This window comes from Vicia villosa, linkage group LG2, assembly GCF_029867415.1.
Source record: "Vicia villosa cultivar HV-30 ecotype Madison, WI linkage group LG2, Vvil1.0, whole genome shotgun sequence".
Classification (NCBI taxonomy): domain Eukaryota; kingdom Viridiplantae; phylum Streptophyta; class Magnoliopsida; order Fabales; family Fabaceae; genus Vicia; species Vicia villosa.
Genome location: NC_081181.1, coordinates 46,224,820 through 46,239,864, shown reverse-complemented (window position 1 = coordinate 46,239,864; position 15,045 = coordinate 46,224,820). Strand labels below are relative to the sequence as shown.

Here is a 15,045-nt window from a genome sequence, read left to right as displayed (position 1 = left end):
AGAAGAGAAAAGGCTGATCTTGAAAAGCGCTTACGTAAGGTTGAGGCTGAAAAAGCAGTGTTAGTGGCTGATGCTAAAGAGCAAGATGGTATGCTTGACTATTTCTCCCGAAAATGGAAGATTGAAAATTTCGTCTCTCCAAATCAGATACAATCATGGGAACTAGAGATTGATAGACTCGTCCAAGAAAGAAACGAGATGATTAAAATGCACAAAGAAGAGATCAGAAGTTTAAAGAGAAAGCGCCGACTCGAAGACTGATTTCTATTATTTTTATGTTATATTTTATATTTTCAGTACTTTCAGATGTAACTACTAACTTCATAACATTATATTTTTATAAGAGAATTAATATTTTTGCTTTTATTTTCAATATGTGTTAAAAATCCTTTAATTCCTTGGAAACATTGCATATGCATACACATACCATTCATAGCATTACATCACAGGTTTTTTACAAACAGGTATCTCATCTATCCGCTGTTTATTTCAGTAAGGAAATGGATCTCGAACAATCTGTCAAGAATCTCCAGGCTCAAAATGCTGAGTTCCAAGCTTTGATCCTGAACTTGTCCAAAGGGCAAGATGAGCTGAAATCCCTTCTGACTAAGAAGGAAAAGAAGACCAGGAAACTAGTAAGCATCCTCAACATGAAAAGAAGATTCAAGGGCCCTCTCAAAAAGGTCAAAGAAGCATAAATTCCCAAAGACGATGAAGAAGAAGATGATGATGCTAGCATCAAGACTGATGCAAAGAGTAACGCCGCTTCTGCTAAGCAAGATGATGAAGAAGGAGACTACTATTATGAGGAGGAATATCCTGAAGAGAGGTACAAGCAATTGGAAGAACGTATAAAGGCTATGGAGATCCAGAAGGTACCTGGGCTGGATTTTGAGGAATTAGGGCTCATCTCTGGAGTCGTTATCCCTCCAAAGTTCAAGACCCCGACCTCGCTAAGTATGACGGAGTCTCTTGTCTCAATATGCATCTGAAATCCTATGTGAGAAAGATTCAGCCTCACACTTCTGACAAAATGATGTGGATCCACTTTTTCCAAGAAAGCTTATCTGGAACCCAACTCGAATGGTACTATCAACTCGATGGCGCCAACATCCATACATGGGAAGACTTGGCTGTTGCTTTCTATAAACAATACCAATACAATGCTGATCTCGCACCTACTCGTACTCAATTGCAAAGCATGGATATGAGTCCGAAAGAGAGTTTCAAGGAGTATGCTCAAAAATGGAGAGATCTAGCTGGAAGAGTTCAACCTAGTTTGACTGATAGGGAGTTGGTTGACATGTTCATGGGTACGCTGACTGGCCCATTCTATAGTCACTTACTGGGTAGTTCCTCATCTGGTTTCACTGATCTCATATTGACTGGAGAACGTATTGAGAGCGGTATTCGAAGTGGGAAGATTCAGGTAGGCGCCACTTCTGGTACTGCAAATAAGCCATACCATGGAAGAAATGAGTCTAATGTTGTTCATAGTCAGAGGGGCCGTAATAAGAATGATCAGAATCAGTCTGTTAGAGCCGTTCTAATCTCTACACCAACACCTCAACAGGCTCCCAGACAAGGGTATCAGCGCAGAACAGACAAACCTAGAAGACAGTTTACCCCGATTAACATGCCTTTGTCTCAAGTCCTGCAACATCTATTGAAGGCTAGTTTGATCACCACGAAGGATCCTCCGAAGATTGTCAACACTACGAATCCAACTTATAATCCTAAAGCCACATGTGCTTATCACTCCAATGCTCCTGGGCACCATGCAGACAATTGTTGGGCCCTGAGAAACAAAGTCCAAGACATGATAGAAGCTGGTGAAATCGAGTTCGACGCTCCAGAGACTCCTAATGTCATCACTGCCCCTATGCCAAAACATGACAAAACCGTTAATGCAATCATGGATGCAGTCCATGTCTATGATGTGAGAGATCTGTCAACTCCTCTCCCAGATATCAAGAGAAAGTTGCTGCAAGCCGGTTTATTTCTGGGATGAGACCCAGGTTGTTATTATTGTGCATCCCAACCCAATGGTTCTGAGAACCTGAAAAGAGGAATTCAAGGCTGGATGGATCGTGGTACTATCAGGTTTGAAAAGATTCCTTCTATAGAGAATTTGTGCGAAGGTTTCTCCCGTGGCTTGAAGATTGAAGACGTGTCAGTAATTTCCAAAGCTCCGTTGAAGATCCCAACTAAGGCTCCATTCAAGGTTTCTGCTGAACCCCGTGTAGCTCCTGTGATTATTACTAAGCCTGGTCCAATTCCATATTCTTATGACAAGGCTATCCCTTGGAACTATGGTGTCGAGGTCTATATTCAGGGAGTGAAACAAGAGCTTGTAGTCGACAAGGTTGTTGAAGACGCTAATCCTGATGTGGGTAAAATTGCCGGAACTAGTAAAGTAACAAGAAGTGGAAGAATGTTTTCTCCAAAAATCTCTCCAAACACTGCTGCACCTGCTGGTACCCCTGTTCCCAATCAAAATGTTGATACCCGAGGTAAAGGGCCGTTGCATGAACCCGTCCAGACCCCAGTTGAGACGGTTACTGAAAATCCATCTCCTGTAGAATCCTATGAGTTCTTGAAGATCATCCGCAAGAGTGATTATGACATTGTTGAACAGAGGGGGCATACCCCTTCCAAGATCTCCATGTTGTCACTCCTGAGTTGCTCTAAGACTCACGCCAAAGCTATGATGAAGTTTCTAGAGGCTGCTCATGTGCCACAAGAGATTTCTATCACTCAACTAGAGAATTGTATTGCAAATATGACGACAGACAATTACCTGGGGTTTTTCGATGCTGATTTGAGTCCTAGTGGAAAGAATCATAACAAGGCACTGCACATTTCCATTGAATGTGGGGGCACCACCCTGGCCCACGTATTAGTTGACAATGGTTCATCTTTGAATGTGCTACCTAAGATGGTATTGGACAAACTCAACCAAGAGGGAATCATGCTGAAATCCAGTAATGTAATGGTGAAAGCCTTCGATGGTTCAATGAGTACAGTATATGGTGAAGTGGAGCTCCCAATTAGAGTAGGTTCTCATACTTTTAACACTGTGTTCTATGTGATGGACATTCATCCCGCTTATTCCTGTCTACTTGGACGCCCTTGGATACATGGGGCAAATGTTGTGACTTCGACTCTGCATCAAAAACTGAAATACCAAGCGAAAGGCAAGATTGTTACTATCTATGGTGAATAAGAATATGTGGTAAGCTTTATAGATGAGACCAAGTATGTTGAGTTTACTGGAGAAGCCTTCGAATCTCCCCGACAGGCGTTTGAATTGGTCCCTCAGGTGGCTCCTGAGGCTAAACCTGCCTATACTGCCCCTAAAGTCACCAGAATTCCTCCTACAATGGCTTCTCTGAAAGATGCTAGGGCCGTGGTTGAAGGTGTCATACCCCAAAATTTGCCTTCTTCATCCCATCTACAATTATGGTTCTATCCAAACAACATTCCATAAGTCAAGAGTCTCCTGAGGCTAGGGTTTGAGGTTCTCTTGAAAAGATCAATAAGATAAGGTTCTCAATCAAAGTTCTATGGTTCATAATGACCTAAGATAACTCTATGGCAAAAGTCAAGGCTCAACTCCAAAGGTTACTTGCTCAAGCAATTCCAAGATCCACAATCAACTAGATTAAACCTAAAAGTCAATCACAAACCAAGCATGGTCCAAACCTCTGATCATTGATCAAACATCAAGTATAGAGGTATATATCCATCATTTGATCAAAATTTTATCATGATTTATCAGTAGAAACTCAGAGATGAACAAATACAAAAAGGTTCAAATTAGGGTTTCTCTAGGAGAAAGTCAACTCAACTTTGACTGACCATAACTTCCACATGGAACATCCAGATTTCCCCACTCATAGCCTATTTTGAAGGAAATTGGATTCCCTACAACTTTGTCTCTCACAAGCCAAGGCCATAAATACTTCATTTGAGAGATATGATGCAAAAGATTACAGGTCATTTTCAGGCATCCTTCAAAAGCAGTTTTTGTCAAAGAGGATATGATCAAGATAAAAGCTCCAAATGAAAAATATGCTCCAAAGTGGCTTATAGAGGACATCTTGGGGTTTCCAAAAAGTCCTAGAACTCCTTCATAGCTTAAAAATTGAGTGAGATTTGCTTGGTCAAAGTTGGGTGATTTTGAAGGACCAAATGTGAAATACAAGAGGTGTAAATTGGATTTCTAACAAATGGGCCAATGTTTTATGATCTAAACTTGGTCCACAAGTTATTTAGGCTGTCCAAAACCATATGCCACGAAATTAAACATATTATTTGTTTTTTAGGATTTTTATTTCATTTTAAATGATTTAATTAAATGGAAAATCAAATATTTTGGTAAAGGATGTATTTTGATTGATTTCAATCAACATTTATGACCAAATATAATCCAATTTTCGTGCATAAGTGGATTGGAGAAGATTGACACAAAATTAGCAAATATAGTAACTTATTATTCAAGAATTAAAATCCAATTTTCTCAAACTTGCAATATTGGATTCAAAGATCTCTGGGCCTTTGTTTTTGACCTAATCCACTCCCCTATAAGTAAGAAACACAATGCATAGGATTAGGGGACGAAATTCTGGGCAGAGGAGTGTATGCAAGAACTCAAAATTCATCAAGAAACTCCAATTCGGTTTTGAAGAATTAAACAATAGCAAGGGGATTTAAGGAGTGCAAATCGTTCCTGGGAGGATTCTGAAGGTATTGGGATCATCACGCTTCATCAGCACCCCCAGAATTATCTCCTATTTGTCAAAGTAAGTCGCCCTGAAAACCTATTCGATCTGGACAATATATGCATCCTCATTGAAATTTAATTGCATGTTTAGGTTTGTTTCAATGCCATGAACGTTTCTGGGTTGTTTATTTTGAGTTTGCGTGCCTTAATCTTGTGTTGCCATTAGAGGCCGGTTCAAGGTCTAGGGTTTTCAAATTGGGGCTTTTCATTAGGAGTCAAATTAGGGCATAATAATGATATGATTGAGTCCGCATGGTTGGGACGAAGGCAAAGGTAAGGTCGCGAAAAGTTTATGTGCAAGCATGGGCTATTCGCTATTTTTTCAGGTCAATAGGCTATGAAGGTTTTCGTAGCAAAACCGTAGCTAAAATTGCAGGTTTTGTGAGTTCTGGGGTGGAAGACGATGGCGTGTCATCACCCGGTTGGGTGATTTGAAATTCGCGCGCGTTTTTATATGTATTCGTTAGTTATTATATTTGTTTAATCTAAACCAACCAAATAACACAAAGCGCATTTGGCTGCGCTGGAATTGGTGACTTTTGTGTTTCGCCAAGGGCCTGGGTTCGATACCCAGCCCTTTCATATATTTTTCTCAAAATTTCCTCTCTGATTCAGTGCGCCCCCTGCCATAGAGCCTACTATGAACCCTCATAATATAGCCCTTGGTTCTCCACTCAGCCTAATCTAACGCTCCAGAATTGATACCTATAATATAAACCCCCAACCTAGCCACCCAGAATCTTAATCCCTAAATAACTAAAAATTATTTTAATTAATATATTATTTTAATTAAATCTTTTAATATAATTAATTATATATAGTAATTATTTTTTTTATAAATAAAATTAATATGTAATACTAATATTAAAAATCATAATTTGTTGTTCGTGCCGATTAAATCGATTAATCGCTATGGTCAATAATAATTTTAATTAAAATGATATTTAATTAAAATGTTATTAATTTCTATTTGGTTAAATGGTTTCAACTATTTTATTAGTTGCGATGATTAACTCTTCTATTTTTCTCATTCTAATGCGTTGTTCTTTTTAATCGAATCAATCGACTACGAGGGGTAACGATACAAATTAATTCATAAAAATTATTAAAAAATACTATTATTCGCTATTAGTAATAATTAAATCAATTGATTAAAATTGGTAACGATCCAACTACTAATCTGTTAACTATGGTAATTGAATCAATCGATTATTGCGGTTAATAGTACAAACTAAAAAATCAGGGTTGTACGCCCAAATCCTAAAACACTTCCAAACAAACCTTTCAAATTCCTAACTCATCATAGGCTATTTCAAAAGCCTTTGAGACAAACTTTCAACCATATCAAATCAAATTCCAAATTCTAAGGCGTACAACCCTGTCCCCGAACTACGTAGACTCTGATCCTCCATAAGGAGGTACGTAGGCACTTGGCAACAAGGAGAGTCCCCTCCCCCATAAATCTCATTTTGTCCCGATTTTATTTCTTTGAATTACAAACCTTTAATTATGATAATTTTTGCCATTTTACCCTATTAACTTTCTGTCACCTTTCTTTATATTAACCCTATAATGCAAACCATAGGAAAGGGTTGAGGGTGCCTAACACCTTCCCTCGACCTGAATATAGTATCTTACCCTGATCTCTTAACTGCGCGAGGTTTCCTATTCGCCTTGGTAGAATAGGTGGCGACTCTAATCTTTAATTTTTAGGGCAGGTTGCTACAGCTGGCGACTCTGCTGGGGACAAACACTTAATGGTGAATACTATGCTCCTATAGGTTTTGGCAGGCTTTAGGTTTGGCAAATTTTTAGGGTTTGGCAAATTTTTGCCATTTTTTAGGGTTTGTGTTTATTTTCTTTTAATTGTTTGTTTTTGTTTTTTTATTTGTTTATTTGTTTCTGTAAAAAATATTCTATTTGCTTTGATATTTGTATTTAATTGCGTAATTGTTATATTATATGCACTGCTGGGTATATATTATGTTGTGTTAAAACCTAAGTGTGGGAGTTATCCTTGAGATCAGGGGGGACTTGAATCGCCTACGAGTCTCATTGATAACTCCACTTGGAGTGGGTTGAATATTCGGAAATGTCCAAAACGAGGCTTGACTTTGTTGAGGGCAGGACTGGATAGTCAGCTGATCTCTCCGAGAACCTACCCCAAAAATTCGAACCTCATTGGATAAAATGAGTTGTTCTAAAATCCGAAGAGACAGAAAGTCTCAGAGGCTACGAACGACCCCATGAGACCCGTGTCTAGGACATACCAATGGAAAGGGTAGGCTCCCTAAAAGCCGCTACGTCGAACCTATGAACCTAGGGCTTTTGTGTTTATGTGATTAAATATGAAATATTATTTGTTATTATTATATTTGTTTTTTGTTTTTTGTTTTTTGTGTTTTATTTGTGTGCATGCATCATTCATCATATGCATTTTATCATGACTTATCCATAGAAAAATAGTAAAGTAAAAAAAATATAAATATAAAATTGTATTTTATTTGGTGAATTTGTAGGAAGGATGAGTACAAAGAAGCCCATTATCCACTTTGCTGTTTCCACCCCAGATATCAAGAAACTGAAAATAATAAAGGAAAAACTACCATCAAGTGCTTTGGATAGGTTTGTGGCCCGTTATGGAGATATTTTGGATTTGTTAAAGGTAAAAGTCCAAGAGGAAGCTATCACTGCATTGGTCCAATTCTATGATCCTCCGCTTAGATGCTTTACTTTTCAAGATTTTCAGTTGGCTCCAACTTTGGAAGAAATGGATGCTATGTTAGGATTTTCAAGGATAAAAAGGGAATTCTATACTGGTGTGGCTAAAGAAGTTGATTTCTCAGATTTGGCAAAAGCTTTGGGATTGTCCGCCACGGAGTTGAAATCTAATTATAAAACTGATGGAGATGTGCATGGGATCAAAAGATCTTACTTAGAAAATCAAGTTTTAATGTATGCTCAAAGGAAACAATGGGACATTTGCGGACATTTATTAGCTCTTTTGATTTTTGGTGTTGTTTTATTGCCAAAAAATATTGATTATATTGATCCCGCCGCCATTCATGCTTTCACCTCTTTTAGGATTTTTGATAAGGATCCAACTCCCACCATCCTTGCTGATATTTATTATGCCATCCATGCTCGGTGTATGAAGAAGAAAGGGATGCTATTTTGTTGTGTGCATTTATTATATTCTTGGTTGACTTCCCATCTCTACAAAGCTAGTTGTTTTATTAAAGAGTTGACTAGAAATGAGTGGTCCCAAAAATTAAGGGCTCTCAAAGCAGATTCTATCCTTTGGTATGCAAAGAAATTAAATTCCGATAAGATTATTTATAAATGTGGAGATTTCAACAATGTGCCTTTAATGGGAACACTAGGATGCATTAATTATAATCCTATTCTAGCATTACGCCAACTAGGCCATTCTATGGATTGTGAACCTCCCAAACCATAATTGGAAGAATTACTTTTGCATGACAACGGAAAAGGGGAACCAAGACCTTTAAAGAAAATAATTCAAGCTTGGAGGAACGTGCAAGCAAAGAGTTTTGGGCCAAAGAATATCATTGCTAGAGAACCTTATACTAGTTGGGTTCAAGAAAGAGTTGGAAAGATTTTGCTTCCTTTTGTTGTGGATCCCGCATACAAGCCTGATTCTCCTAATCCTATTCCTCTATCCATCGAAGAGGAAGAAAGGATCAGGGCTGCCCTAGAGGCGTCCCGAAAGGAAAAAGAGAAATTAGAGCTTGATATACATCAACTTACCAACGAAAGGAGCCAACTACGCTTTGACCTTAAAGAGAAAAACCAAGAGCTTCAAGCAATGAAGGAAGATAATGATAGGCAAAGAAGTAAAAGGAAACGTGCAACCTAAGGAGTCCTAAGTGCTAGTTACAATTTAGAAGCATATAATGAGAAGTTGGAACAAGCAAATCTAGTAATTGCAAGGTGGAGAAGACGTTATGAAAAAGCTTCTCATGACAAAGCAGAATCCGAGAAAAATCTAGAAGCTGTAGTCTTTGAATTAACTGATAGAACTAATGATCAAGAGGTGGAAATAAGGAATTTAAAGTTTGATCTTCAAGAAGCTCGCAATTCTGGACAAGAAGAGCGCGCAAGAAGATTAACTACGGAAGAAGCACTTTTACAGCGCACCGGCGAGTACGATAGAGCACTTCAAGCTATGGCATCCCTTAGGCAAGTGTTCATAAGGCAAAGAGAGATATACGAGGCAGCCATGGATGAAAGAGATCATTGGAAAAGACTTTACACAATTGTTTCTACGGCGAATGAACATGTGAGCATGGTTCCTAAGATGCTTGAAGACTACGAAAAATGTCGCGATAATTATGATAAGCTAGTCTTCTTGTGTAATGATTTAATACAAGACATTCCAAAGAGTTTGGCAAAGGCGGAATCATCTCCTATCATCCTTCCTAAAGAAGTCAAAGAGTTTATGGAGTTTTGTAGGGATATGGTGGACAAGTTCCGAGAAGACATCCAAAAGCGTTCTTAGTTTTATTTTGTTTCCTTGTTGCTTTTATTCCAGGTATTTTAATTTCAGCTTCCCTTCTTATTTGTAAACCAACAATAAAGTGGTATTTCTTTCAATTAATAAAGTGTGTTTATTTTCGCATTTACTTATTGTTCCTATAATATTCACCAAATAATTATAAAAAAAAAGAGTGAAGTACATAAAAAAAGAATATATATATATATATATATATATATATATATATATATATATATATATATATATATATATGTTTACTATAATAATATGGATAAGACATGAACATAGCATAAGCATAACATTCATATCATGCATACCATAATTTATTTTCAAGGCATTAAAAGAAAAAACTATCTTTATCTCCAGTCACACCATTGGAGAAGGCAACCAAGCAACCATACCACCATACCAAACCCGTGCTCAGAAGAAGAAAGCCATGGAACAACTAGAGCAGAATCAAGCCGCCCTTCGCGAAGAAGTAACCCAGTTGAAAGGTACTGTGGATGAGATTAAGGGAGGAATGGCTCAAATGTTAAGTTTCATGAAGGACATTAGGGATGAACAGGAAAAGGCTAGGGAAGCTCGGAGTCAGTATGAGGAAATACCAAACGATGGCAACCCGGTATTCGGATTTGTTCGAGGCTTTGACCCTCACAAGTCAAATGCCCACTCCTCAAAGAGAGTTACCAGAACCCATGAAGAGGGAGAAGCTTCCCATGAAGGATTCATTCCCACCACTCAGAAAGAGGGGGCGCCTCGCACGGTTCGCATCCCTGCTAACAATCCACCTAAGGATGAGGATTACGTGGATTTACAATATGGGGAGGCGGATGAAACAAATCAGGAACCCCAACATAAACAAACCCAATATGATTCTGAAGAAAGTGCTAGAAATAGTGGACAAATTAAGGCGCTAGAAGAAAGGCTGAAAGCAGTAGAAGGATATGACGTCTTTGATGTGGATACCTATGAAATGAGCTTGGTGCCGGATTTGACCATTCCTCATAAGTTCAAGATACCCAACTTTGAAAAATACAAAGGACTTACATGCCCTAGAAGTCATTTACGCATGTACGTCAGGAAGATGGCTGCTTATGCCAATGACCAAAAGCTAATGATGCATTTCTTCCAAGACAGCCTGAGTGGGGCATCTGTTGAATGGTACATGCAATTGGAAAAGACACATATCCGAAGCTGGAACGACCTTGCCAATACGTTCCTAAAGCAATACAAGTACAATATGGACATGGCACCCAATCGAATGCAATTACAAAATTTGTCCCAGAAGAAGGAAGAATCATTCAAGGAATACGCCCAAAGATGGCGAGAAATGGCGTCCCGAGTCCAACCTCCGTTACTGGAAAAGGAGCTGGTTGACATGTTTATGAGAACTCTACAAGGACCATACTACAATAAGATGATCAGAAGTGTATCCTCAGGATTCTCAGATCTAGTGGTCATCGGAGAAAGAATTGAGGACGGAATCAAAGATGGGAAGATACAAGGAACATCATCTAACTCTTATCACTCAAAGAGGCCCACCTCAACCTTCGCTAAAAAGAAGGAAGGGGAGATCAACGCAGTAGTGCATCAAGAGCCTAGACCTCCTATGTCTTACTCGCCGCAACAAAATAGATTCCTAGCGTCACAAAGGAAATTCGACCCTTTGCCCACCTCCAGAAGCGAAATATTAAAATATCTGGTAAATGAGCAATTAGTAGAACTCAGACCTATGCCACCTCCAATTCCTGGAAGAGCTACGCCCAACTTCAGACCTAATGAAAGGTGTGAATTTCACGCTAATTCTCCTGGACACACATTAGAAAAATGCTGGGCTTTCAGGCACAAGGTTCAAGACCTAATAGAGTCTGGGGCAACTGCTTTTGACAAACCCAACGTGAAGACAAACCCCATGCCTCATCATGATGGCGCAGTCAATGCAATAGAGGTAGTCACTGAGCAAGAGTTAGTTCAACAACGGAGTTCCCCCATAAATGCCCTTAAGAGGTATCTACTCGCAAAGGGGTTCATCCTAGAACATAACGAAGCCTCTAAGAACACCCTGCAAGGACTCGTGGATCAAGGAGTAATTCAATTTAAGGAGCATCTTGAAGAGGAGTATGTGGCCATGCTAGATAGGAATAAACCATTGATAATACCTAGGCAAGGGGCAAGGAAGACATTAATCATCCCCTGCGCCAAAGCACCATTACTGATACTCACACAAGTACACACTAGGATCATCCCAGTCAGAGATCCATATCCGGTGGACAAAATGAAAGAGGTCCCTTGGGAATATGATTCTAGTACTAATACGGATGTGACAAACATCGTTGGGCCTGGGGGCATGACTCGTAGTGGTCGCATATTCAATACTGCGAAACCAAATGAGAACTTAGCACAAGAAAGTAATAAAGCTACTGTGGTCCCGACTGAAGAAAGCACATCCAAGGACAAAGAGACCGCTAACAAAGATGCTGAAGAGTTTTTGGCGTTAATCAAGAAAAGTGATTATAGAGTGGTGGACCAGTTGCACCAAACTCCGTCCAAAATATCACTCCTCTCGCTGTTAGTACATTCAGAAAAACATCAAGACGCCTTGATGAAAATCCTGAACGCCGCCCACGTAACTAAAGACATCACTGTAAATCAATTTGATGGAATGGTGGCTAATCTTACTGCTGGGGCATGTTTAAGTTTTAGTGAGCATGAGCTACCCTCACAAGGAAAAGAGCATAACAAAGCCCTACATATCTCCATACAATGTGGGAAAGCTCATCTATCTAGAGTTCTGATTGACACATGGTCATCATTAAACGTGATGCCAAAGGCCACTCTCGACAAGATAGCCTTGGAGGGTCTGGTAGTTAGACCAAGTCGTCTGGTGGTCAAAGCCTTCGATGGGTCACAAAGTCCGGTGTTTGGAGAGGTTGACCTCCCTGTAGTAGTTGGTCCCCATACATTCTGCATCAATTTCCAAGTAATGGAGATTGAACCTGCTTATACCTGCTTATTGGGACGTCCCTGGATTCATGCTGCTGGGGCAGTTACCTCTACTCTGCATCAGAAAGTAAAATTTGTGGATGGAAACTCTATAGTGACCGTCAATAGGGAGGAGGATATATTTGTTAGCAATCTGGACTCGTACCGATACATCGAGGCTGGAGAAGAGGCGTTAGACACTTCGTTCCAAGCACTAGAGATCGCAACTGCTGTCACACTACCAATTGAGAAAATACGAAGGGCGGAAACATCCTGGAGAGATTTGAAAGACATGAAAATGGAAGGCTGGGGCAAGATTCCAGAAGTGCAAGAGAAAAGAGATCGTCTGGGGTTAGAATGTCAACCGACAAAGAAGGCTGCAAAGGAAGAGCAACGATTCCCTCCGATCGCGCAAACTTTTGTCACAGGCGGATATGAGCATGTATCCATGATATCTAGCATGGAGGGTACATCCAACTTCATCCGAATGATCAGACCAGGAGAACAACTTCAAAATTGGACGAGCCTGGAGATACCAGAGATAGTTTCTATTTCAAAGTAATTTGTTTTGTCGTGTGTTTTATTTCCCATTTCAATCAATCAATAAAAAAAACAATGTCGCTCATGCCTCGCCCGAAGCATAGAGTTGGTTTGTAAGGGCCTCATTTACTTTCAAAGTTGAGTTTATTAATAAAATTGTCGTTTGCATTTGGTATTGAAAACATCGTCTCGTTCTTGCGTTTACTTTCTTAAAAAAAATGACAAATAACATTCTTGCATAAAACAAAAGCACAATCATAATTGCATACTAAAAACAAAACATAAACATGTGCAGATCACTTTCTAACATCACCGATAATAATATTGTTGAAACTCAATGTAAACTCGAGGCTCTCGCTAATCAGTCTAAGGAAGGGGATGAGGAAGACGATGAACTTCCGGAAGAATTGTCAAGGCTAGTGAACAGAGAATCCAAAAGCATGCTCCCTCCTCAAGAAGCCATCGAAATAATAAATTTGGACACCGACAAAGAACCCAAGGAAATCAAGATTGGGGCAACACTGAACGAGGACATAAAAGCGACGCTGGTCAAACTCCTCCACGACTATGTAGAAATATTCGCTTGGTCATACCGTGACATGCCTGGGTTGGATACAGACATCGTCGTACATAGGCTACCGCTCAAAGAGGGTTGTACACCTGTCAGACAAAAACGCAGAAGAGTTCGACCCGACATGGATAATAAAATCCGAGAAGAGGTGCTCAAGCAGTTTGACGCAGGTTTCCTTGCCGTAGTTGAATATCCACCATGGATCGCCAATATAGTGCCAGTTCCTAAGAAGGATGGGAAGGTGCGCATGTGTGTTGATTACAGAGATCTGAATAAGGCAAGCCCAAAGGACGACTTTCCACTGCCACACATAGACATACTAGTGGACAATACCGCACAAGCTTCAGTATTCTCATTCATGGATGGATTTTATGGGTATAATCAAATCAAAATGGCTCCCAAAGACATGGAGAAAACCACCTTCGTGACATCTTGGGGTACTTTCTGTTACAAGGTGATGCCTTTTGGATTGTGAAACACTGGGGCAACGTATCAACGAGCTATGGTCACACTGTTCCATGATATGATACACAAGGAAGTCGAAGTATATGTGGATGACATGATCTCTAAGTCCTGTACTGAAGAGGAACACATCACACACTTGCAAAAGTTGTTCGAACGCTTGAAAAAGTTCAAGCTAAGGTTGAATCCGAACAAATGTACATTTGGCGTGAGATCGGGAAAGCTGTTGGGATTCATAGTAAGCCAACGAGGCATAGAGGTAGATCCTGACAAAGTGAAAGCCATACAAGAAATGCCCGTTCCAAGAACAGAAAAGGAAGTTCGTGGTTTCTTAGGTCGTTTGAATTACATCTCAAGGTTCATCTCGCACTTAACTGCTACATGTGAGCCCATATTCAAATTACTAAGAAAAGATCAACCAATCAAGTGGAACGACGATTGTCAAGTAGCTTTTGAAACCATAAAGAGTTATTTACAAGAACCACCGATACTCGTGCCTCCCGTGTCAGGAAGACCTTTGATCATGTACCTCACCGTCCTCGAAAGGTCTATGGGATGCGTACTGGGGCAGCAAGACGAAACTGGCAGGAAAGAACACGCTATTTACTATCTTAGCAAGAAATTCACCGATTGTGAATCTCGATATTCACCGTTGGAAAAGACATGTTGCGCCCTAGCATGGGCCTCCAAACGTCTAAGGCAATATATGCTGAACCATTCCACATGGTTAATATCGAGGATGGATCCTTTGAAATATGTGTTCGAAAAACAGGCTCTCACAGGAAGAATCGTTAGATGGCAAATGCTACTGTCAGAATATGACATTCAATACGTCACTCAAAAAGCAATAAAAGGGAGTGTACTGGCAGAACATCTAGCTCATCAGCCCATCGAAGAATATCAGTCTATGAAGTTCGACTTCCCTGATGAGGACATTATGCTAGTAAGAGACTATGAAATACTTGGACCCGATGAAGGACCCGAACCAGGATTGGTGTGGACCCTTACGTTCGATGGAGCCTCAAACGCACTAGGACATGGCATAGGGGCAGTCTTGACATCTCCTAACAATCGTCACATACCCTTCACTGCGAGATTATGTTTCGACTGTACCAACAATATTGCAGAATACGAAGCGTGCATATTGGGGCTAGAAACTGCGATCGATCTAAGGATTAAATTACT

At 39.8% G+C, this 15,045-nt stretch overlaps 1 protein-coding gene across 1 annotated transcript; it reads left to right on the top strand.

The window, feature by feature from the left end:
* The first annotated feature begins 11,580 nt into the window (after positions 1–11,580).
* On the top strand, positions 11,581–12,849 carry LOC131648979 (uncharacterized). The gene has a single exon (XM_058918718.1). It carries the CDS (start codon positions 11,581–11,583, stop codon positions 12,847–12,849), a length of 1,269 nt encoding a protein of 422 aa, XP_058774701.1.
* Positions 12,850–15,045: the final 2,196 nt, after the last annotated feature.

Excerpts from the sequence above, each read along its gene's own strand:
- LOC131648979 (XM_058918718.1), top strand. The coding sequence starts at position 11,581 with ATGAAAGAGGTCCCTTGGGAATATGATTCTAGTACTAATACGGATGTG.